At 49.1% G+C, this 25,680-nt stretch overlaps 1 protein-coding gene across 1 annotated transcript in view; it reads left to right on the top strand.

Moving 5' to 3' along the window:
* GALNT18 (polypeptide N-acetylgalactosaminyltransferase 18) overlaps window positions 1-25,680 on the top strand; it is a 355,085-nt gene that overhangs the window by 179,782 nt on the left and 149,623 nt on the right. The window contains exon 3 of the mRNA XM_039240915.1: window positions 16,103-16,269. Within this exon, the coding sequence (XP_039096846.1) occupies window positions 16,103-16,269 (167 nt within the window). The remainder of the gene's footprint in view (window positions 1-16,102; window positions 16,270-25,680) is intronic.

Below are 25,680 nucleotides of genomic sequence, written 5' to 3' on the forward strand. Positions count from 1 at the left end.
TGCTGCAAGGGGTGTGCCTTCGTCTCTATGAGATGAGAATCCAAGGGAAGAGCTTGGGCAGACTAGTAATATGCTCCGATTGCCATTTTCAAAGGCCCCTGTGGCTGCTGTGTTGAGAACAGACTGAAAGGGCTGGGGAGAAAGCAGGGAGTCCGGTTAGAAGGCTTCAGCATCGCCAAGTGGAGAGAGGCAATGGTGGCTTGGACCATGATGGCAGTGGGCAGGTGCGGGGTGGGGTTGAATCCTGGGAATATCCTGAAGGTGATGTTATCTCCATGCCACAAGGTCTCAGCCCTCTGGGAGTGCTGCAGAGACTATCCTGGGGCTGTGGAGAAGTAGGTCTGATGTGGGCAGAACCTAGGCACTCTGGAAGAAGAGTCCTCAAGAGGAGTCGGGGACCCAGGACTCCTGCAGGGGTCTTGGCCTTGATCTTGGAAGCACAGGAGCTGCAGACTTTTTGCAGCCAGCTCTGATGCAACACTCTGGCCCAGCTCAATACATGTTGGTTCCACATTAAAAGGGAAATAAGAAGGAAGCTAAAGGAAAGGGTAGATCTTATAGACTGCAACACGACTATAACAAAGACTGGTATTTACAAGGGTTTTGACTTGTTGAGAACACCCTTCCCCTTTTGACCACACCAAACTGAAGTGGAGGTAGGGAAGGAACTGGCATATTCTTCCCATTCGGGGTTGAGGAAACTGAGGAACAGAAAGCATATGAGTGATATGTCTGAGGTCATGCAGTTGGATAAGTAGTTGAGCCGAGACTCGAACCTGTGTATCCAGATGCCATATCCTGGTCTTTGATGGTAGCCCACAGCTGTCTTGTTGTGAGCCAACTGATGCCAGAGCACCTTAACCCTTCCCTGGGAGAGGTGCCCTGCTCCTTCCTGCTTCCATGGGAGGGAAACAGGATGTTGGAGGAGGGAGGGGACAGAGGCCACACGGCCTTTCTCAGAAGGGCAGGCTTGCCTTGCAAGCATGCTCTGGAGGAGGCACATTTTGGGAGCCAGTCCAGCCTGGATTTCCGGAGTTTGCTGAGAAAGGATCTCTGAAGGTCTCTGAGTGGGCAGAATTCTGAGTCGCTGGAAGGGAGCGATAATCCCAACAGGAAGACCTTCCCTTTGCACAAAGCTATATAGTTCCTGGAGCATCCACACCTCCCCTGTAAGGCGCGGTGACTTTTTATAGAAGAAAACATGGAATCCTTGATAAAAGGTAGGGCTGAGCCTTCTGAGTGAGCCCCCAGCCATCCTCTCTGCAATGGCTTTAAGAATGCAGTTCCTCTTTATGCATGTGCTTAGCGGCGCTCTGTCCAGCTCTACTTCAGACCCCATGCGAGACACACACTGAAGATCTGAGAGCTTTTGGGGGACCACTCCAAACAAGGGTGTGCTTAGGTAAAACAGTGCCCCTCTTTGTCCGTTAACTTCCCTAAGACCATTCCTGGCTCATAATAAGGTCATAGCTCAGCTTATCCTGTTTAACTCCGTTTGGAAACATTTTTTCTGATGCCTTTACTATCATCGTACTTCAAATTACGTTTGCAAACATTTATATAGCTTGAGCCATGTTTGCAGGGATGTGTTTGGCACTTTATTTGTTTTAACTATCTGACTCGTTGCAGTAACCTTCTGGAGTAGGTACCTGTCTAGGAAACACACAGTGTTCTTTGCTTTCTTGCTCACAATACTTCTGACACCAGATGTGTTGGGTTTTTCCACACCAACCGATTCTGTGACACCAGCTGGGGGCCCTACAATCCCATTCTGTTCTGCCACTATCTACCCGTGGTAGTCATCACTACAGGTTATGGGCTCAGTCCCACGACCCTGCCCTCACTTGAGAGGACAATCACAAGTGTCAGGTTATCACCTGTGCCTCTGACCAACTGGCTAGAAAGTAGAACTTGGAGGAAATACTTACATGTAGTGGTTGATCATGAAGCATGTGGTACAGGATACGGATAACAGTCTGGTGGGGAGGTGTATAGAGTGAGGCCTGGGAGGGTCCCTTGCAAAGGAGCTTCTGTCCCTGTGGACTTGGGGTGTATCGTCTTCCTGGAACGTGGATGTGTCCACCAACCTGGAAACTTTCCGAAACCCATACTTTATGAGGCTTCATCACGTAGGCATGAACGATTATTAACTACGTTTCCAGCGCCTCTCGTCTCTTCAGAAGATTGGGTGGGCAGGTTAGGCCGAAAGTTTCAAACTCCTAATTATGGTTTGGTCTTTCTGGTGACCAGCCCTCATTTGGAGCCCACCGAGAGTCACCTTATTAGATCAAAAGATGCTCCTACCAGCAAACCATAAGAGACTCTTAAATACAGAGAACAAACTGAGGGTTGATAGCGGGGGTGGGGGTGTCATGAGGGGAAAATGGGCAATGGGCACAGAAGAGGGCACTTGTTGGGATGAACATTGGGTGCTGTATGTAAGTGACGAACCACAGGAATCTACCCCAAAAACCAAGCACACTATACACGCTGTATGTTAGCCAATTTGACAATAAATTATATTAAAGAAAATAATAAATAAGTTAAAAAGATGCTCCTATCACCCAGGAAATTCTAAGGGATTTGGGAGCTCTGTCAAACGTGATTTTCAGTCAGGAAATGACAAAGCGTTTAGGATCTCCATGTCAGGAACTAGGTCAAAGACCAAATATTAGCAGAAACCAGGGACAGAGACCAATCTTATTATTTGACAGTATTATTATTAGTTTCCATTTTACTGAAGAGAAACTGAGGCATGGAGAGAGAAAATCTGTTACGAGCAGATTTTCTCACTAGTGACAGAGCTGGGGATTGAACGCTGGTCGTCTGGCCCTGGAATTTGTGTTTGTAACTGCCACCCCACCGTGCTTACCACCTTGAGGTGTCAATTTGTGACTCTCTCATGGGAATACTGTTTTAAAGTGTGTAGCCCTGGGCTGATCAGTCCGTCTGAGTCAGGAAAGTCTTCTCTAAATACTGGAAAATTTGTTTTGGTGAACACACAATCTGTTATCAAGATAGAGAACAATGCCTCTGTCACAGGTAATGTTGGAATTTGAGGTAGGGTGGGTTGCGGTGGGGTAGTATCTGCAGAGAGGAAGCACCGTGCGAGGGACAGTCTCCAGAAGAATCAGGCCAGGTGGGTCTTGCTTCATTCTCAGTGCCTTTGTCCCTTCCTGCTGTTTGCCCTTGGGGACTTCTGCCCCTGGAGGTGTCCTTGGATTTTGCACTTTGCTGTTTGTCTTGGGTTTGTTCTTCCAAGTTCTAACCCTGACGTTATGTTTGGCTTCATTCCTGGACTCGAATGTGGGTGTTCCAAATCCTGCCCCACCCGCTCTTCCATCATCTCTGGCCGGTCCCTTATTTTGTCTCCTTTCTTGGTGCCACAAGATGTAATCTGACCCATTTTGCCACCTGGCTGAAAGGACCATATTATACTCAGGGCCTTATACACAGCAGAAGATGTAACCAGAAAGAAAAAAAAAGCCCAGCCAGCCTGTTACTAGGCTTTATTGATGTAGTCATCCAACGCACATTTATTGAGCTCCAAGTGTGTGCCAGGCACCCAGTAAAGCATCAGAGAAACCTGAAGGAGCTAACACTGTAGCGGGAATCCAGATGGAAGGTGGTGAGAGAGCAGGACATGTGATCAGAAAGCTTGTTGACCATCTCCTGGCCTCCCTGAAGAGGAGTCCTTCCCACAGGTTTGTAGTAAGTCAGGGGCTGGACTTGATGGCCCACAGAAGCCCTGTTCTGTGTGTAGCAGAGAGGCAGGACCCAGAGAAGCATCTGCAAGGAGCTTCCCTTTAGCAAGTGTGACAGCCCTCCCCTGGGAAAGGAAGGACATGGGAACCAGAAGTGTGGCAGTTTTATTAGCCTCACCTGGACAGGGCAAGGACAGATTTCCTCCAGGCTCGAGGAAACTTGGCTTTGGGGGAAATCAACACACCATTCTTTCTGTCTTTATTGTTGTTAACAGGAGCTGAGTAGGCCCTTGGCCATCCAGGTAAGAAGACCCAGAAGAGACAGGGCATTGATACCTTCCTCTGGGGATCCTCCTAGACCTCACCCCGTGAGGGGCCTTTGGCAGATCTGGGCAGGGCTATGCCTTCTTACTTTCTAGGTTGGAAAGGCACCCAGGCCTCAGGATTGAGGGAAGGAAGGTTGCTTCCCATCCTGGCTGGGCTTTGCTCCACCCCTCACATCCCCAGAGGCGAGCTCCAAACATTCCTGTGACTTTCCCTGTGTGCTCTTACCTCACTGTGTCCACCCTCCTCCTCCTCGTCTGTAGCCTCCAAAACAACCTAGGGAGGGGGGGGGCGTGAAAAGAGAGAAGGGAATAAACAAGTCTTATTGGGGTGTGGACTCCATAGGAATATGCATTGTCAGAACTCATCAAGTTCACTTTAGATCTGTGAATTTTGCTGCATGTAGATGAAGTATCAATTTTTTTGGAACATGGGGGCATAAGAAAGAGATCAGGGAAGTTTTTGCCTGAGGGATAGAGAGGATGGAGGCAGCATCTTTGGGGAGACACTGAGAAGATGGGTTGTGATTGTGGCAAAGGAGGATCATGGGGGATTGGAGCCACTCTCCAGCTCAGGGCAGAGGAGTAAGGGAAGGCCCCCTCCCCAGCAACAGCAGGTGCACACCTCAACCTTCCCTGCAGGCAGTGGTTGTTATTTCTGACTAGGAGCCAGGAAAGTGTAAGGGATGAGTGCCTGATCCAGTGGACATGCAGATGTGGGCAGGAGAGGGGGAGCTCTGGGTGTCAAGCTTCGAGTCTTGGAGTTGCCCTGGCAACCTGCCTACCTCCAAGGTACTTCAAGGCAGAGCGTCCAGCAGGTACTACCTCTGGCCTCTTGCTGGTTGAGTGTCAGAGGCTCCTGAGTCCGTCAGTAGTGATGTCACCTTTCTCTCCACTGCCCCCCCCACCCCAGGTCTTTGTCCCTCACTCCCAGGAATAGGGTGGACTGACTTTTGGGTTGACTAGCAGGCTCAAGCTTGAAGCCAAGGCATGAGGGGATGATTAAAGGGAGTTAGACTATTTTCTGTGGTCCCAGAAGGGAACGACTGGGACAGACACACACACACACACACACACACACACACACACACACACATGAGCCCTGGTGCTGATCTGGAGAGGTCCTGGATGAACATTCAAGTAAAAAGGATCAGGATGAGATTATAGCAGAGAGAGAATGCAGCATGGAGCCAGTCCGCCTAGAAGCAGGCTAGCGCCCACCCAAGGCGGCTGTGGGTGTTTGCTGCCATCACTGGGGTGTGGCCGCAGGTTTGCAAGTATGGACTGGAGGGCTGTAGGGTCCCCCTGGTGCAAACTCTAGACACACATCTGAGATCTCTGGACTTTGGGACCCGGCACGGCTGGCTTCATGGGTGTGTAGCATAAACAGAATAATGGTCTCCCAAGGACACTCATGCCCTAATCCTTGGAACCACTGACTATGGAATGGCACATGGCAATGGAGAATTAAGGCTGCAGACGGGATTAGGGCTGTCCATCAGCTGATTTTAAAATAAAGAAATTTTCTCGGCTTATCTGGATGGGCCCCGTGTAATCACGGGGCACTCAAAAGTGGAAAAGAGGGGCTGAAGAGTCAGAGCCAGGGGCTGGCGTGTGACAAGGACTCCAGCAGCTGTCACTGGCCTTGAAGATGGAAAAGAGCCGGAAGCCAAGGCATGCAGGGTACTGGAAAGAGGCAGGAAAACAGATCATCACTGTGAGCCTCAAGAAAGGAACACAGGCCTGCCAACACTGTGATGTTAGCCCCGTGACACCCGCGTCAGACTTCTCACCTCCAGAACTATAAGATAATAAATGTGTGTTGTTCTAAGCCACTATGTCTGTAGTGTTTTCTCCCAGCAGCAATATTCGCATTAGGAAACTCCTATGTGTGCAGCCTGCTGCACAGGCTCCGAGGAAGGCAGGGAAGGTTCTGTGCTTGGTTTCATGCTCTACTGTCACCGTGTTAAAATTCTGAATAATGTTACCATCAGCCTTTCTTTCTGCACTGGACCCCCCATATTATGTAGCTAGTCCTGGGGGACAAGACGGAAGGGCCTAGGGGGAGTGGCTGAGATCATAATTGCTGGACCATGTGGGAGTTGCTACCCAGGGGCTACTGATTTTCACCAAGAGCCACCACTTGCTTGCTTCCTGGGGGCCAGGTGCTTGCAAACTGCTTAAAGCGTATTTTCTTTCTTTTTGTTTTTAAAATTTTTTAACGTTTCTTTATTTTTAAGACACAGAGCAAAGCAGGGGAGGGGCAGAGAGAGAGAGGGAGACACAGAATCCCAAGTAGGCTCCAGGCTCTGAGCTGTCAGCACAGAGCCCAGTGTGGGGCTCGAACCCACAGACTGTGAGATCATGACCTGAACCGAAGTCGGAGGCTTAACCGACTGAGCCACTGGGCACCACCCAGGTGCCCCTTAATGTGTATTTTCCAATTTAACGGATCCTCATATCTCTCAAAGGTAATTATTATTATTATTTCTATTTTATTTAGGAGAATACTATTTGCAAAGGTAAGAAACGTGTTCAAGTCCCCACGGGTGGTATGCGGCAGAACCAGTATTTTTACCTGGGTCTTGGGCTGTTAGGACACTGCCTGGACACCCTTGCCCTCCTCTGCCTAGGTGAGTTTTCTAGTCTGGGATCTTGGCTCTATGGAGGTGACCCAGAGATCCTCCAGGAGGCCAGCCTCAGGGTGAAGCTGGATCACCCTTAGTGACGATTCTGCTAGTACACCGAAGATGTTAAGCACACTCAGTTGGGGGGGGGGGGGGAAGACTCCTTTACTAAAGCACTCTGGGAAAACAGTTCTAATTCTTAATATTAGGCTCATTATGGGCCAGTAGTATCTTGTGGGCTGTTCTTAAAGATAATAGAATCTTGAGGTATATTAATAGAAATATAATGTCTTAAAAAGGGGAGGTGATAGTTTTGTCTGTTTTGCCACTCCGATCACAACTGCGGAATTGGATTTTAAGGGATATAGAGAAAGAAGAGAATGTTCAGAGAACAAGCCAGGAGAGGAAGTGGGTAATATGACAAACAGATGCAGTTTCTGCTTAGAGTATAGAGTACTGTTACGAGCTGATTGCCCTCCAGCAAGTTCTGCAGCCTCTCTATGCCTGAGTTTCCTATATGCAAGTTAGAGATGGTAATACGAAGGCTGAGTACACACCTCTTAAAACACGGCCTGACACATAATAGCTGCCATTTAATTTTGTGTTACTTGTATCATCTGGGTCTTTGATTTGTAAAAGAAATGGCTTAGGGCGACATGACCATGACCTTAACTGCTTGGAGGACTGCTGTGTGGACAAGGAGCCACATGAGCCAGCCCCAGCACTAGGTGAGAGGAGGGCCGGGCATGTCAGATAAAAGGATTTCTCCCCAGCTCCAGAGTTCTGGGCATCAGAGGCCAGAGCCAGGCTCTTCTGGAGAGTAAAGATGCCCATACTCTTTTTTCTGACCTAAAGGGCCCACCTGCCCCTACCCTGCATTCTCCTTGCCATGGGCCAGACCTGTTGACCAACAGACTTACACATGGAGACGCTCGGTCTTCACCAGAGCCAGCCTACTTGTTCCCTGGGCAACTGTCCATGTAGCCCCAGGGAGTCTATTTTCCCCAGGTTTCCAGTAAGATGTTTTAGGAATAAATGTATTCCCTGATTCCTGTCGGGTGTTTACATTTCAAATGACTCTTTTCCCTCTTGTCCTACTTATAATCAACATCTGATAGAGCAGATCCTTTCCTTCAGTTGGTATAATCACCTGAAAGATGTTTGTGGAAGTTCTCCCTCTGGATGAAAGCGGGACGCTCTGGTGATCGCATCTACTTAGTGGTCTACCTGTCCCCGGTTTCGTTGCCAAAATCTGTACCCTGATCAGATGGGCCTGTTTGTCTCGCCTTGCAGACTGTTAAAGCTCTCAGTTCTCAGGTGTCTGCTGTCTCTTCCACAGCTGAGCCAGATGTGGCACCTTGCCAGGTCCCAGAAGCCTCTGGGCTATCCTGACCCTGCCTGCCTCCATTTACCCCTTTGGCTTTTTGAAGGATAAGAGAATCCACGTAACATACAAACAGATGGAGTTTCTGCTTAGGTTATAAAGTGATGTTTGAAACTTGGGATCCAAGACCAGGTCTCTTGTTCACAAAATGGCTGACCTGCGGCAAGTTACCAAACTCTCTGTACCTTCTTTGTGAAATAATACATTTGTGTTGTTTTAAGTCACCAAGTTTACAAGGATTTTTTACAGCAACTCTGTGAGTGTTAGGAAACTCATACAGCGTGCAGTCAGGGAGTATATGTTCAACTCGGTGATTCTGGTTTGGTCAGGTCCTGGTAGAATTCCCACCCACAGGGCTTTCATGGGTCTGAATTAATTCTACTGCTCATCGTTCAAATACCTATCTGTTTGTTTGTTTGTTTGTTCGTTCATTCATTCATTCATTCATTCATTGAGCCAGAGCTCAGTGGTTTCTGAGTTTCTGCGCTGTGCTGACCATTGTGTGAGGCATTAGGAATGCCTGGTGAGTAAAGCAGATGTGGTCTTATACTCATGTAGTTGAATTTTTTTACTTTTAAATATTCTTTTAATTTTAGAGAGAGATAGCATGAACAGAAAAGGGGTGCAGAGGGAAAGAGGGATTGAGAGAGAGAGAGAGAGAGGGAGAGAGAGAGAGAGAGAGAGAGAGAGAGAGAACCTTAAGCAGGCTCCATACTCAGCACAGAGCCCAATACGGGACTTGATCCCATGACCCTGGGATCATGACCTGAGCCAAAATCAAGAGTCAAGCACTCAACTTACTAAGCTGTCCAGGCGCCTTGACCTCATGTGGTTTATAGTCTAGCAGAGACACTGCTGTTTGTTAAATAATCACAGAAAAACACATTGCAATAGCGTGTAAGTGGCATGCAAGAAGAGTGAAGGATGCTGGGAGAATCTAATGGGGCATCTGATTCCGGCCCAGGAATCGCACCGGGCCCCTCTTTACTAGGTCTTGTGTGCACTCTCAGAGCAAGGAACTGAGCTCACTCAGCAACCACGGAGGCGTGGGGTTCTTTGTAGGTTGGTGTTCACGCGCAGTCACGTGATCATACAATCAGAAGCCATGTGTTCAGGTGTGGAAGAGGGCCGCGTGGTTTAAGGCATCCCAGACAGGCCCAAGTCTGCATCGTCTTGGCTCGCTGTTAGACTTTTGTGTCTAGTTGTGACCATCTGTGTCTCCGGCTCACTGACAATGCCCTCCTCCACCTCCATCCTTCTTCTGCTCCAGACTCCTGCCTCCTGCCTTCTTGGGGCATCTCACGTTCAACACCCCTCCCCCCTCCCATGAGAGAGGGCTTGATGGGTTGCTGGTCCTTCTTCAGTATTGCCAGGTCTGGCCACACACAGTCTTGGGTGAGGCTGCCCTGTATGCTATAGCCAGGCTGTTGGTAGCTACTTGGGGCTCAGGACTCAGTCTCTGGTCCCATAAGTTATGAGTCAAGTGATGAAGCCATAGGACAGAAGACCCAGATGCCTTTATACAAGGAGTCACTGGGATTGTTTATCCCAATGGGAACAAGGCAACAGGAAGAGTTTAGGCTTCAGGTGCCCAGCAGGGTTTTATCATATTTGCCCCCATCATCCTACTAGACACACTGCCTCCTCTCCCTCTTTCATCAGAGTTGGCAGCCTGGAGTGACATATATTTTGCACAACCCTCCACCTCCAACCACGTATCTGAGTTGTCACAACACCATTGTTTCGCCAGACACATCTCTGGGTGGGAGTAGGAAGGGAGATACAGACCCTAGTTTAGCAGGGATTGCGAGTGTAGGCTTTGGAGACAAATGAAGCAGATTTAAGCCCTGGAAAATAACTTACTGCCTTAGCTCTAGTTCCCTCATCTGTAAAATGGGGATAAAGATATTTACCATATAGGATTGTAAAAAGGAATAAGTGGGGGAGGGAGAATAAAAATATCCCTACATCTCTTAGCATGGTTTATGGCAAATCATGAGCACTCAGAAAATGGAAATTGTTACTATTATGATTTCCAAATATTCTACGTGGGGTCCGTGGGCAGTGGGGCTGGCAAGCACTGCGCAGTCTCTAAGCTATGGAGGTCATGGAGATATAGATGCCAGAGGGAGTGAAAGTCTTGACTGGCCTCACGCTCAATGAGAATCCCCACATTGACCTCATCTTTAGGGTTCATTAAGTCCAGCAGACTGGACGCTGGTAAGCCTGGGAGCCTATCTAATCTAGAAAGATCTAGGAGATGCCAACAGTGTACCCAAGTGAGGCCAGAGGAGGATCAAGCAATTCCTGTGGGTGCAGGTAGGAGGGGAGAGGCTGGGGTGAGGATACTATGGCCTCAAAGGGCCAAGAAGGCAGTGTCCCAAGGTTTATGTTTTCGGTGGTTAATGGTATCCTTGAACCCTTATGTGCTGACCATGGCTACAGGGGAGAAACCTGGGAAAGAAGAGGGGCGGGGGTACCCTCAGGGGGTGGGTACCTAGGTGTGTCATCTTCTTGCTGCTTGGTCCAGGAAGGTCCCTTCTCCACTTGCAAAACCCTGGTATAATTGGACCTGGTTACCCCTTGCACTGGCAGACAGCCTCAGCTCACATTCGACTTTGACCTTCATTCTGGAAGACCCTCGGTCGAGGAGCCTCTTTGAGTTATCACCCGGATGGAGCTTGTGGGTTTGCAGACGTCATAGGGAGGGGAGAATGCACTGATGTTATGTGCAGGTGGAAAATCCACTCATGCCACGTACAGGCATCTGGCTGCTGTCTGGGGCAGCATCTGGCCGCCAGGAGCCTGGGTTGGCCCCGCTTACTTGGCCACTGTCCCTCACAGGCAACAGTGGCACTGAAGCTCTTGATATAAATGTGCCTTATGAGCAGCTCCAAACAGTCTCTGGGAGCTCGGCCGAGAGGCCCTTACTTAGCCGCTCCCACCCCGCATAGCCTTCTGTGTGCAGAGATCGATAAAGTTGAGTTTATCATGACCATCAATTCCGGCTTATTAGACAGCCATAGTACTCCCCTCTCAGAAATGCCTTGTTTTTATCTCTAGTGGAAAATGGCTCGACTTTGAACAAGAATAAAAGTAAAAGGGGAACTTTTATGGCTTAATTTTATAGGAGAATATGCCTCTTCTCAAAATGAGTGAGGAGCTGGCCTTGTACAGTCAGGCTTTCTCCAGAGGCATCAGGAGCGAAAGGCCAGTGAGGCCTGTGTGACTCCTCTGACTCTCACATCCTCTGGTCTGTCTCTGGGGGGGGGAGGGGTGAGCAGGGGAAGAGGGGGTACAGAGGCAGACACCCACGGCAGGTGGGGAGCAGGCTCCGGGGGTCTGAGGGTGTGGGGGCCAGACCCTGGAGGATAGAAGTGCTGGGGGAGAGTGGTGTGAATACAGAGGCAGAGCTCTCTGGTGGAGGCCAGTGCCAGCCAGTGGGTGTAGCAAGTGGCTGGACTCTGGAGTGGAAATGCTGGGCTGTGGTCTGGAACAATTCTCTTCCATAGCAGTTCTTGAATGTGTATTCCTTTTGAAAGCCTTGGGCTGCCCTGCAGCAGGCAGGCTTCTGTCCTGAGTCTGGCGTTCAGCAGTGATGATGGTAAATGTGACCAGCAGGTATGTGGACATCTTGCCTAGTGTGCTGTGCTCCCTCCTTCTTTAGACCTCCTTCTCCAGCAAATTCTGCTTCCGTGTTGAGGTGACTATGGGTCAGCATCTGTGTGTTGGGCACTTTCAAAGGGTAGTGTCCATGTATTCAGCGGATGCTGATTGCATGCCTGCTGTTGGCTGGGCACTGTGCTGGGTAGTGGGACGGCATTCATGAGTGAGCAAACCCTGTCCCTGCCCTCAAGAAGGTTAGGGACACCATAGTCTACTCAGGGAGCCCCACTGTCCCGCTTTGCTTGGGACTTTCAGTGCTGAAACTGGGAAAAACCTGGGCAAACCAGGACATCTGGCCACCTTGTGTAATCACGATGTCAGTAAGGGGATATTGCTTGTGGCATTTGGTGATGGCCAGGAGCTGGGGGGGAGGGTGGGGCAGCTTGCAAACTGTTTCTATCTTCTTTTCACCACATGTGAGATAGAAGATCCCGAATTTTATAGAGAAAGACACCTAGGTGATCATTTCTTCTGCCTCCCTTATTCTGGGATGGGACACAGAGAGATGTGAAGTGACTCACCCCCGGTCACGTGGAAGGTTGGGGTGGAGCCCGGCCTCGGTGGCTTCATCCACCCTCCAACACTCTTTCCCTAAAAACATCCCCCATCTTGTCTTTCTTTTCTTTTTTCAATTTTTCAATGCTTTTATTTATTTTTAAGAGAGAGACACACAAAGCATGAGCGGGGGAGGGGCAGAGAGAGACAGAAGGAGACACCGAATCCCAAGCAGGCTCCAGGCTCTGATCTGTCAGCAAAAAGCCCAACGCGGGGCTCAAACTCATGAACCATGAGATCGTGACCTGCTGAAGTTGAACGCCTAACCGACTGAGCCACCCAGGTGCCCCTCACCTTGCCTTTCTTATCCTGCTCCCCCTTCACCCTCTCTGCTCAGCCACATCCATATATAGGGTTAGGTTCAAATAAACCAGAGGGTAAGGGAGCGTGCCTCATGGTGTAGAGAGAGAGAGAGGCCAGGGCAGGGCAGCTACTGCTGTGAGCAGCTCCCGAGAGAGAAGAGGAGGAAAGAAAGATTTAAGGAGGTCAGGACGTCTGGCCGGGAGGGAGCCCTTAATTACAGTACAAAGAAACTGAGAGCTGGTAGAGAAGGAATGTGAGGAACTGAGGCCATAAGTTCAGGGGAGGAAGGACCCACTGGTGGAGAGAAGCCCTAACTCTCCGACACAGGAAGGAGATTTGCAGAAAAAAAGGAACACGCTGGGGTCAGTGGCATGCATATAAAGTTTCCACCTGTATAAAATAAGTAGCCCCATTAGCTTTGTTTAATTCCAAAAACCTACCGTGTGTCAGACTCTGGTTTAAGGGTAAGAGATAGCACAGCAGCAAAATAAAGCCCCCGCCTTGGGGGACTTGGTTATAGCGGGGAGACAGACAATAAATGCGCACCAATATGAGGCACTACCGTAGCTGTTCTGTTATGTTCCAGAGGGTCTGCGTAGAAAAACCTCATGTTCGAAGGAAGCTTTCATGAGGAAATGGTGATCAGCAGAGTTTAGCTTGTAAAACAAATAAAACATTTCCATTCGGCTTATGAAAAGGCCATCAGGAGTTGGCCCACAGGCCCTGGGGGTTCAAACCGTCTAGTGGGCATGGCTGACACTGGGAGAAATTAAACTTGGTCTCCTTGGGAGGGAGTAAACAGGGAAGGGAAGAAGGGAAGGGAGTAGAGGGCTAAGCCCTAGCTCAGGAGAATACCCACGAACAACCTGGAGCTCTGGCTAGTGGGACTCTGAGGGTCCAAGGAAGCCTCTGGAGAAGTGCTACCAGACACCGGGTCAGTCTTCACGGCTGGTGGGGTTAGTGGGGGGGACAGCGAACATGGACCACTGTACTGACCTTACTGGCAGCTGTGCACTGAACTTTATGAAAAACCAATAGTATAAAGGTTACGTGCCAGCAGTTTGGGCATACGTTGTATTATTTTTAAAATGCAATTAGTGAGTGGGTTGTATTTTAATACTTCTGTCCATTTTCATGCCTAAGGAAAGGCCAGCTACTGGTCTTGAGAAATATAAATAAGCTCTAGCCAGGGGTGCCTGGATGGCTCAGTTGGTTGAGCATCTGACTCTTGGTTTCAGCTCGGGTCATGATCTCGCGGTTGTGAAATGGAGCCCCTGCATCAGGCTCTGTGCTAGGTGGGGAGCCTGCTTGGAGCTCTCTCTCTCTGCCCCCACCCCCACATGCACCCTGTTTCTCTCTCAAAGTAAATAAATAAACATTGGAAAAAATAAATGAGCCCTAGCCAGAGGAATTGACCTTTGGCTGTTACAAAAATCATTCTCACAACAACAATTTTTTTGGAAATGGTCTTGATAAGCTTAAGGAGGCCTTCAGTCTTGGTCCTTCATTACAGTCCCTCCCTCCATGTCCCCACGCCCTTCATCCCTTCCCTGCATTTCCCTGAGCCAGTTTCCTCTGGTGCTTCCTCTCCGGTCACAGCACTGTTCCCTCGGCCCCACCGGGCTTTTGCACGACTTGCTTTGTCATACCATCCAAGAGTCTAATGAATCCTGTCCTCCTCACAGAGCTCTTCCCTGACGACTCCTTCTGGAACAGCTGCCAAGGCAACACTGTCCTCTTACCCTGCCTTACTTTCATCTCGGCGCTTGTATGAAATGATATCATTTGTTCGCTTCCCTGTTGACCTGTCTCCCCTGTCAAAGTGTCAGTGCCCTGAGGACAGGTACTTTGTCCACGCCCTGCTGTGCTCTTATTGCCTACAATAGCACGTGCTTCATGAGAAGCTCAATAAATATCTATTCCGTTAAATACAAGAATCAATGCCTTCTACGATGCCAATCTGTTAACCTGGTGGTTTTCTTAACATAGTAAGCATGAAAATAATATAAAAACAAAGACGGGGACAAAAGATAAGAGACTCCTAAATACAGAGAACAAACTGAGAGTTGCCGGAGGGGTTGTGGGTAGGCAGATGGACTAAATGGGTTGAGGTGTATCAAGGAAGACACTTGTTGGGATGAGCACTGGGGGATATACATAGGGGACAAATCACTGAAATCTACTCCTGAAATCATTATTGCACTATATGCTAACTTGGATGTAAGTTAAAAAATAAGTAAAATGAAAAAAAAATTGTAAGTATGAAGAGGATTTGGGAAGAGGCTCAACTCTTTCCCTCCCCCCACCCCTCTTTGGTGAGGGAGAAGGAGAGCTGGAAATAGAATGGGAGAAGTTTCTGTAAATTTCTGGTAACCATAGAGACGGTGATTTTAGTTTATTAATCTCCTGCTCTTAAGCAGGCTGGGGCCCCACGGTGATTTCTCCAAATTGCCAGCCCTGGTTATCCTGCAGCCTTCCTCATTAAGGAAGAACAGGCCAATTCCTATCCTGCAGCACTTTAATTGCCGACAAGCAGAAGCTCTGTGCTATTATGCTCATTATTGCATGTTCTAACCTGGTTGCACCTCCCACTTTGGAGTCATACGCCATGGTCACCAGCCCTGAACCTCTGGAGCCTCCAGTGGCAGGTGGTGGGAGTGGACAGCCTCCTCTCCGAGCCCAGGGCCTATAACTGCTGCTCTTTTCTTTCATTCAACTGTCCTGAAGACGGGAGTCCATGCCTTCTGGAATACTGTTGGGTTTCGGCCTGAGTAGGGCCCCTGCCATGGTTTCCTGCACATGGAGGTGATGCTTGTAGTGGTTGCGTGTTCCTCTCCCCACCAGAGAAGACCATAGTTGGGATTCTGTCTTGACTCGTGGTAGGGACTCAGACTGTCTGAGCCTTAGTGCTCTCCCCTGTGAAATGAGATGGGACTTGTCATTCTGTCCCTCATTTGTGTTAGAGATTCTGACTCTAGCTTCAACCAGCTTCTGGAGTCTGGATCCCAGTGAATGCATGAGAGGTAGGAGAAGTCCCAGGCTGTATGCCTTCTGCAGTGAGACAGAGTGGATTCTGGCAGAAGTCTCTGGAAGGGCACATATTTCTCTCCTCAGGAAGATCATCTAAGGTCTGCCTTCACCTAGATGTTGTCTGCCATTTTGAAAAAACTAAGACTTTACTTTAGTTGCATTTTCAATCCTATTGGATGTGGAGAGATTGAGACATTCTTCTACTAAACACTCCGTGACTACCTGCTGGGTTCTAGGTGCTGCTTTGGGTGTTAATGACACAACTCTTCAGCTGGGATGGTCATTGACAAATCCAGACTCTGTTGTGGTACAGATCCATTTTAATGGTCATGACCCTGTCTGTTACATACTTAGGGCTTGTCTTAAGTATCAAAGAAGAGGCCCTGGGAAGAATCCGGGCTCCTGAGCCCTCTGGAAAAGCTGGAGCCAAGACATGGTGTGGCCCAGCACCTGGGGTGACCCCATCTGAGTCACTGACACATCTAAGAGCCTGGATTTTCATCTTTCCAGGTGCCGCAACCTCTCCTTCCCCGACAGCCTGCCAGAAGTGAGCATCGTGTTCATCTTCGTCAACGAGGCACTCTCGGTGCTGCTGCGCTCCATCCACTCAGCCATTGAACGCACACCTCCGCACCTGCTCAAGGAGATCATCCTGGTGGATGACAACAGCAGTAATGGTGAGTGCCTGAACTCCCTTGGGCCCGGCACCCTGCTCTGTGCCCGACACCTCAGCAGACAGTTCAGCCTCTGTCGGAGGTTCTCATTTTTTAAGGCTCTCCATGACCACTCCTTCAATGAGATGTTGCTTCAGAGATGAGAGATTCTTGATGGTCACTGCTCTGGAAGGTTCTCTCCCTAGGTGTACCCTCTCTGCATCCTGGAGGGGCCTGGTCCCCAAGCTCTTCCTTATTGGCTGTTCACTCTCTCCTCTAACATTCTAGCACAGCGTAGGATCAATAGCCCTGACCTCCGCCCCCACCACGTACATAGTGAACATCGCCAGTGGCTCTTTTCTGTGAAGCATCATTTCTGTTTGTGGTCACCCTTAGCAGTGGTGGTGACAATAGCGGAGGTGATGAGGGTGCCGGTGGTGGTGAAGGTCACAGTGGTCTCGATGGTGGGGCCAGTGGACAGGTAACACGGTGACAGCAACAGAGCTATAGAAAGTCTGTCCTCTTTGCTGGGTGCCCTGCTCCCTGTTCCATTGGCCTTCACAATGCCCCAGGTGGCCCACAACCCTTGTTGAAGCCCTTACCCCCTCTTTCTCTCCTTCTCCAGCCGCTACCAGCTACGTCTTCCCTTCGGTGCATATTCCAGGGCCTCTGACACCTATATGTGCCACCCCATAACATTCTCCAAACTTAGAGACCATGTACTGAGGTGGTTTAAAAACCAGTGCTCTTTGGTAGGATGAGGAATCTGGATGTGCTTTGGATAATGCACGATACTAAATACTAGACTGCTGGGGTACAGGATCAGAGAGTCACTCAGCCTGTGTTATCTTTAGCGTTTCCTCTGGTGTCAGGTAGTAAATTTTCCAGTGAATCCATTGCTGTAATGAGAAATTCAGATGGGCAATTTGTGTTTTGTTATCAATTAAAGCTGAAACATATCAGATAATTGAAGTATATTTAATCTCAATAAGCAAATTTTCATTTTCATTTTATCACCATGTGGTAAGAAGTGGAGAGCGGTGCTGTGAAGCACATTTTAGAACTTCTGAAAGGCAGTGCGTATGGATCACTTGACTCTAATTGTTCCGTGGTTGTAAAGGAAGACGTCTGAGAGTGGTCACAAATGGGCAGCCTAGTTTTAAAGGTGATTGTGTTTTAATGCAGGAGACAGGAAAGGGCCCAGCCTCCGCTTCTCATGGCTACTTGCTATCACCTGGCTTGTGTCCATGGAATGGATGCCTAAGTGAGCCCTCGTCTCCCAGTGGCTAACACCAGAACAACTTGACTCGCCCACCTGTGCACCCTACCTTGCTGCACCCAGGCCTCCTGGCCCCTCCCCTCTTACATGTGCGAAGGCAAGAGATGAATGAGCTGTTCCTTCCAAGGGTGAGGACATCCCCCAAGCAAGAGGCATCCTTAGGCTCTGTTGTGCTGTAGAGGTGGGCATGAGGACCAAAGGCAAGATACTGGCCAGAGAGATAGTATGAAGGAAGCATCTTCTGGATCTCTTGACTAGTAGGCAATGGGCCGGTGAGCCAAAGGAGGGCTAGCAAATTATGGCTCAGTTTCAAGCCAGGGTGGCTCTGAGGATGATGGTGCATTCCCAGGAGAGGGAGGAGAAGGAGTGGTGGGGTTCTTCGGGGATGGGAAGCTTCCAAACCCTGAGGTCTAGGGAGTATTATGCTGATGGGACAGGTAAGTATCTTGACTGTGATGGTGGTTACCCAAAGCCACATGTGACAAACTTGCACAGAACTACATACACACACCCAGATGGGTACACATCTTCATGGAGAGGTCTGAAAAGCTATGCAGATGGGGGCAACATCAGTATGCTCGGGTGATGTTGTGTAAGATGTTAACGTTGCAGGAGGCTGGGTGAGGGGTGCATGGAACCTCCTTGTATGTTTCTGTGTACTTTCCTGTGCATCTGTAATTTCTTCAAACTATAAAGCTAAAAAACAAATATCTCTCCCAGAAGATTCTAATTCAGTAAGTTTGAGCTAGAATCTGGCCATCTCTATTTTAAAAAGCATTCTTGGGACGCCTGGGTGGCTCAGTCAGTTAAGCACCTGACTCTTGGGTTCGGTTCAGATCATGATGTCACAGTTCATGAGTTCAAGCCCCGAGTCTGGCTCTGCGTTGACAGAGCAGAGCCTGCTTGGGATTCTCTCTCTCCCTCTCTCTGCCCCTCCCCTGCTTGCGCATGCCCTCTCTCTCAAAATAAATAAGCATTTAAAATAAAAATAAAAAAATAAAAAGCATTATTAATGGTTGTGGTACACAGCTTTGGTTGAGAACTTCTGGTTTAATGAGTCAGACATAGCTTTGCTTTCGCACACGTGGAGTTCCAGTCCATGATGTGAAGGGGATGAACTCTGGACTGAAGTCTCGAGGCACGGACTGTAGAGTCCTCTCCACTACTGGATGAGTGACCATGACCTCTCAGAGTCTTAGTTTCTTCCTGTGTGCAATGGGAATAATAACCTCCCCGTTTGCCTCACCTGCCTGATGCAGTCAAGCGAGCAACTGAATTGCAGGCCATCCATGTTCCCCCCCCTAACCTCCCCCCCCATTCCCAGGAGACTGCCACATAGCCCTCCAACTACACAGCTGGAGCTTGAAAGAAGGAACCATGGGAACGTAAATTTGGAGTCTTACGCACGGAATAATTGAAGCCACTGCCTGGGAGGAGATGGCAAAGAAAAGAGGGAGAACAAAAATAGAAGCTTGAGAGAATACTGAGTGTGAGACATCAGAGAGTCAGGAGGAGCAGGGTTAGCTGGTGAGAGACAGAACAGGAAAGGGCAGGAGAATCCAGAGGATGACAGATTCCATGGACAGAGAGAATTCCAGAAGTGAGAGCCATTTATCTGAATGAACCCACAGACAGATGGAAGGACACGGAGTCTGGGAAGAACCTCCGCATGTGGAAGGTGCGGATTGTGGAACCTCAGCAGGAAGCTTTAGGAATGATTGGGGATGGCGGTTCTGGAAGCCATATCAAGAGGAAGAGAAGACAGGGAGGTAGATATTTTTCTGTCAGGGATTTTGGCTGCAAAAGAGAATCAGATTTTAATGATTCTGGAGCAATGTCTCTCTCTCTCTCTCTCTCTCTCTCTCTCTCTCGCTTGCTCGCTCTCTCTCTCTCACACACACACACACACACACACTCACACAAATTTTAACCATAACCTACAGCAAGAAATACATGTTCATCGTGACCTAGCATGACACGCCCACTCTCACTCATACAATAGCGCACACGATTGAAACAGAACTTTTAAGAAACAATAGCTAGCCTTCTAATGTGGGAAGCACTGTGATGTTTTCTATTATAGTCTGGTCTATGTTATTCAGGTCTATTGCACTGTATTGCCCTGGCATTGTATTGTATTGTATTGTATTGTATTGTATTGTATTGCTCTCTTTCTTGAAAGGCAGGTTGTTCTCAAGCCCCCGACTGCACATTAGAATTGCTTGGGGAGCTTTTACGAAATCTGGGTGGCCGTCTCTTGGCTCTGGCAATTACATTGGTCTACGGAGAGGGTGCCTGTGTCCTTTGAGGCCAAGGTATGGAACAAGGCCTCTGAGGAGGAAGGAGAAGATGGGATCCCGGGCACAGAAATGAGGGCTGCCTCTGAGAAGAAAGGGCCCACCTTTGTATGACTCCGGAGGAGCAGATGGGTGAATAGGGAGATAGCTGGAGGGGTGTGAGGAGAGGTGCCGGGAGGCTAGGAGAGTAATAGTGCTCAGTCCCAGTATCCTATGGCTTGCAAGCCACCTTGAGTGGGTGGGGGGCATGTTGGGAAGGGGACCGGTGGCAGCTGGGGTAGCCCTGCGTGGAATGGGGCAGGGAGGTGACCCAGAATGGGTTTCCCCGAGACCAGTCTGAGCTGAGCTCTCAAGAAGGGCAGGAACAACCCTTGAGACTGTGACTCTTGGAAGAGCCTTAGCAAAGGGCTTGAGGACCCTTCAGACCAGGCCAGCCCAACTTGGGGGAAGGTGGCCAGGAGGATATTCAGCTCAGCCTCCATTTGGGGTTTGCTTCTCTTGGGCATCAGCTTGCTCAGCACAGAGCGAGGTGTTTATTTCCTGACAGGCCAAGTCATGACCAGTTCCACAGACTTTTATAGAGCACCCAGCCTGGGCCAAGGACATGATGGGAATGTAGCCCTTGATATCAGAGAGCCCTGCAAATCAGTAAAAGGAGATGAAACCTAGTAGGACTCTGTTTCTGGTCTCAGGTCTGCGACTTCCTGGCCACAGGTCCTTGCTTCGGTTTTATGTACCACGTGGGGACATCAGGCCCCGCCCTGCCCTGCCTGCCCCATAGTCACCAAGGATAATGGCAGTGAAAGTGAGTGACAATGAGGTAATGGCAGTGAAAGCGCTATGACAATAACAATAACAACAACAACAATAATAATAACAGCTGATATGTAACCACTGCTCAAAGGCAACTCTTGCTTTTCTCTCCCTGCTGAAACAGTGCACTCTGGTGGGAAGAGCGCAGAAATGGGCATTTGGCCAGCTTTTCAGTTCCAGCTCTTTCTAGCTTCTTCCTGGCTATGTGCTCTTAACCTCTGTGAACCCTATTTTTCTTATCTGTAAAACTGGGATGTGGAATTCCTACCTCAGGGATTGTTTGGAGGCTTGAATGAGATAAGGCATGATGGAAGGGGCGTCTGTGTTTAAAACTCTAAATGAAGCGGGAGTATAAAGCTTTCAGAACATCTTCCCAGGTGGTGTCACACCATGCTATGTGTGCTGGTGCCTTGTGTCCCCCAACCTCTCCTCCACGGGCATTGAAGGGGTTCGCTTTTTTAAAAAAGTTGGTGTCAAGAGTAGAATTTAGGGATTCATTACTTACATGTAACACTCAGTGCTCATCCCAACAAGTGCCCTCATTAATGCCCATCACCCATCTAGCCCATCCCCCCACCACCCTCCCCTCCAGCAACCCTCAGTTTGTTCTCTATAGTTAAGAGTCTGAAGGCATTTTTGTTTGGGGTCAGGCTTGTGTTTCCACCAACACAGGAAAGGGACCATTAATGACCGCTTTCTTCATCTGAGCCTCTCTAGAGCTAGATCTTTAGTCCTCTCTCTCAGAAGCCAAGGACTAGAGGCTCTGCAGATGGCCCTTGTATGAGAGTCTGAGTCCCTCTTCTCTGCCTCCTTAACAATTTCCTAAACAAGCCCCATTCTTTCAGGAACCAGCTCCTGTATAGGATGCGGTCATTCTGCTGATGTGGTGTCAGACTCTAGCGTTTGCGCTTGATGAAAAATACAGAGATTCATACATAGCACATTCTTGCCTCAGGACATTTGTATTTGCCTCTCCCTTCACTTGGAATGCCTTTACTGCCACACAACTTCTTTTGCCTCTTTAGGCCTTTTCTCGAATATTTAAAATAGCACGCTGTTTAAAAGGGCAGCCTTTACCCTGTCACTCCTCATCTGTTCCTTGCTTCTTTTCTTCCATGGCACTTATTACCATCTGATATGCGGAACTCACTTGGCTACCTTCTTTTATTTATTTGTACGTTCTCTCTCCAACCGTCTGTAAGTTCCATGAAGACAGGGACTTCCAGTTTCTTCATTGCTCTGTCTTCAGCACCCAGAATACTGTGTGGTACTTGTAGGGATGCACTAAATAGTGCTTGAATGAATGAATAATTTTGATTCAGTAGGTCTGGGGCAAGGCTTGGAATCTGCATTTTAATAAACTTTCCAGAGCATTCTCATGCGGTGGGACATTCCCTGGGAATCATTGTTCTAACTGTTGTCCCTCATCTGCACTGCAGCCGAGGAGCTTGGGACAACAGGCATTTAAGTCCCCCCAGCGCAAGCCTCTGGCAGCAGACATTGCTGGGTGAAGTGTTTCTTCCCCGGGTGGGGCCCTTGGGACCTCCCTGCTTCATCCCAGGGAGATGACGTGAATGGTGGGCAGGATGCAGAACAGGATGGGAAGCTTACCCCAACCTGGCCTGAACTCAAGTCCTCTGCACAGAGTCAGATGACTGCCCCCAAGCCTCCTCCCTCCAACGCTACCCAACGTCTGCAGGCATTCCTGCCAGAGGCGGCCATGCCCTGCCTGCCCTGTAAACTCTGAGACGATATTTCCCCTCCCTGGCTCCTCTTGCTTGTTATCTCAAGAAATGGTGGGAACCACGGCCGCGAGCCTCCGGGTGTTAATTACCATGCTCTCAGTGAATCCCAATGGGCCAATGTCTTTAGCTGGGACTGAATGATTTAACCTTTATGGACCTCCAGAGGGAGGGAAGCACCAGCATTTGCAGCTGATAGAATCATCACTGCCTTTGATTCTTGGCATTCGGCTGTTTGTTCATCACTTCATTCATTCATTCATTCATTCATTCCCTCAACAGGATTTTTGGAACATTTTTGATGGCCACGTACTTTGTGCTAGTACTTTAGCACACAGCAAAGCACTTGTTTCTCCCCCATTGTGAGCTCATTCATGTGACACAGGTATTCTAGTACCTGGCACAGGACAGGTGCTCAATGAACATGAGCTCTTTCAGGTCCCCTCACTGGCTCTCCCAGAGTCACCATATCCCACAATCTGCCATCTCCACTAACAAAACAATTTCCTTTTCTACACTCACTCTCTGTGTTTCCTTTTTAAACTCATGTCCTCTTTTAATAAACTTAAACATCACACACCTTTCTTTTCATGGCAATTTGAAATTCCAAAATGAATATGAATTTTGTGACTAAAAACACATCAAAGCATGGCAATATCAAATATTTGTTTTAAGAATACCATTCCCTGGGGCACCTGGGTGGCTCAGTCAGTTAAGCATCTGACTTCAGCTCAGGTCATGATCTCATGAGTTGCGGGTTTGAGCCCCACATCGGGCTCTGTGCTGACAGCTCGGAGCCTGGAGCCTGCTTGGGATTCTGTGTCTCCATCTCTCTCTGCCCCTTCTCCCACTCATACTTTCTCTCTCCCTCTCTCTCTCTCTCTCTCAAAATTAATATATATATATATATATATAAAATATATATATATATATAAAAGAATGCTATCCCTGGAGGTCTCAGTCTATTCTTGGTTGGCAGTGACTTGCCCAGCCTCACCCAGCCTGATGCGTGCCCTTCTTCTGCTGCCTTTCAACAACAGAATGGCCAGTTGCCAGCACGTCCCACACTTGAAGCTTGATAGTCTCTCTCCTGGGTGATGGATACCCTTCGCTCATGGATCCAGCCTTCTCACTGGTCACGTTTGCTCAAAACCTTCGACAAATGTTGGCAGGATGAGGCATAGAGCCAGGCAGCCTCTAGAGCCAGGGCAAATGGAGCTGTCCCTCCCCCACCACGGTGTTGGAGAGGCGGACAGATGACTGGGCAAATCCCATCTGGCTCTTGGGAGGAAACCAAGGACCTATGTAGGGAGAGACTTGCCAGGGCCCCACAGTATGTGGGTAACAGAGCTGAGGTAGGACCTTAGGTCCTTGAACTCTCATGAGGGCTCTCTCCTCCACCCCATGCTGTGTCCCTACATGGTTCCATGTTCAGTCTTCCTGCTGTCCCCACTCTATATGGATGTGGAAGCCCATGGCCAGGCACCCAAGGTTTGCTTATGGTGGCCCCGGGCCATTTGCTCTGCTTAGCCCTCTTCTGGGAATGACTGTCCTCCCACACCCTTCGCCCAAATCAAGCTTCGGGGACCGTTCAGGTGGTACCGCTTCCAGAAAGCCTTCCATCACTCTGCACTCTGCCTGCCAGCTGGCTCAGGAAGTTCACCTTAGCACTCACACATGCTCTGGCTTCCTCCCTCACATACTGGTTTTACTGGGTATTTACTCACTAAATTAGAGTGAGAAATTGAGCACAGACTAGCCAAGGTGTGGCCAGTGTGGGAGACACATGGTGCCACGCATCTCAGTGTCCCACCAACTAGTCCAGTGCTGAGCACATAGTAGTCACTCAATAAGATTGGTTACAAAAGGACATTCACAATCCCTTAGGGAAGTAGGTGTGGTTACCACCCACATTTCATAGATGAGGAAGCTAAGTCTCTGTGAGGTGAAAATAAAAAGTGACCATGGCCCAAAGTCATAGCCAAGACATAGTTAGATGGGGATTCAAACCCAGGTCCCCTGGCTCCCGGGACCCATGTCTCTGTACTTGTCACACAGCTGGGAGGCTGGGGGCTTTTTTTTTTTTTTTGAGGAGTGAGACAGTTATTTTAGAATTTAGAAATAAGCTTTGGACAGCTTCCTAATTAGAAGGGAGCCTAAGGGCCCACTCTTGGGGAGAAAGGCCATCATGGAGGTAAATGGGGAGGGAAGAGCATGAGAGCTGGTACCCAGAGCTGGTCCTGTGCTCAGCGAAGTGGACACAGGTTCCTTCCTGTCTGATTTTCCCCTGACAGCCAGCCCACCCCCTTACTTCTTGGGGAGGGTAGATCAGATCCAGGATGACCCTAGCTCACACACTAACATGGTGACCCTGTGTCCCAGAGTCTCACATAGATTAGTCTCCCCCAGACTCCCACCCCCGCCCCCCAAGTACAGGTCCCGGATCTACCTCAGTGAAGGGCAGCCGGCAGGGGTGGACATGAGTGGTTCCTCAGGCTGTGTTCCAGGCCCCTGGCTAGACCACTGCTCAGTGGGCTGCCTCTGCTCAGGACTGGACTTGGACCCTCACTTCTCCAGGCCTGGGCCTCGGACCAGAGTGACTCCCAGTGCTTCTGGGTAGACAGAGTCCTAATCAGGCAGCCCCAGCACAATGAGCACTTAACATGCACCAGAGCCTATTCTAAGTATTTTTTATAAATTAATCAGTGCTCTATGATAATGGTAAGAACCATTACAGTATTATTTTATATAATAAGGAAACAGGCACAGAAGAGTTAAGGAACTTGTCCAAAGTCACGCAGACGTAGGATTTGAACCCAGGCTGTCTGATTTCAGAGCTGACGCCCTCGACCATTAAACAGGCTGCCTCTCATGCACCATGGGTTTCTGACTCCAAAACATGTATTGGAATTTTGTCCTCATTCTCTGGAGAGAGAATGGTGTTGAGCAACAGGGCCAGCAAAGGAGGCGAAGAGAGAACTTGAGACAAGGGAGTGGCTGTCTCATCAGCTGGAGCTTTGCCCAGGTTCAATAAGAAGGAGAGATGTGTCGGGGCGCCTGGGTGGCTCAGTTGGTTAAGCGGCCGACTTTAGCTCAGGTCATGATCTCACAGTTCCTGGGTTCAAGCCCCACATCAAGCTCTGTGCTGACAGCTCAGAGCCTGAAGCCTGCTTCATATTCTGTGTCTCCCTCTGTCTCTGACCCTCCCCTGCTCACACTCTGTGTCTCTGTCTCTCAAAAATAAATACACATTAAAAAGAAGAAGGAGAGATGTGTTGCATAGAGCCTGCTAGGCTTGTGTTGG

Source organism: Hyaena hyaena, unplaced genomic scaffold, assembly GCF_003009895.1.
Source record: "Hyaena hyaena isolate Hyena2069 unplaced genomic scaffold, ASM300989v1 scaffold_183, whole genome shotgun sequence".
NCBI classification, from domain to species: Eukaryota; Metazoa; Chordata; class Mammalia; order Carnivora; family Hyaenidae; genus Hyaena; species Hyaena hyaena.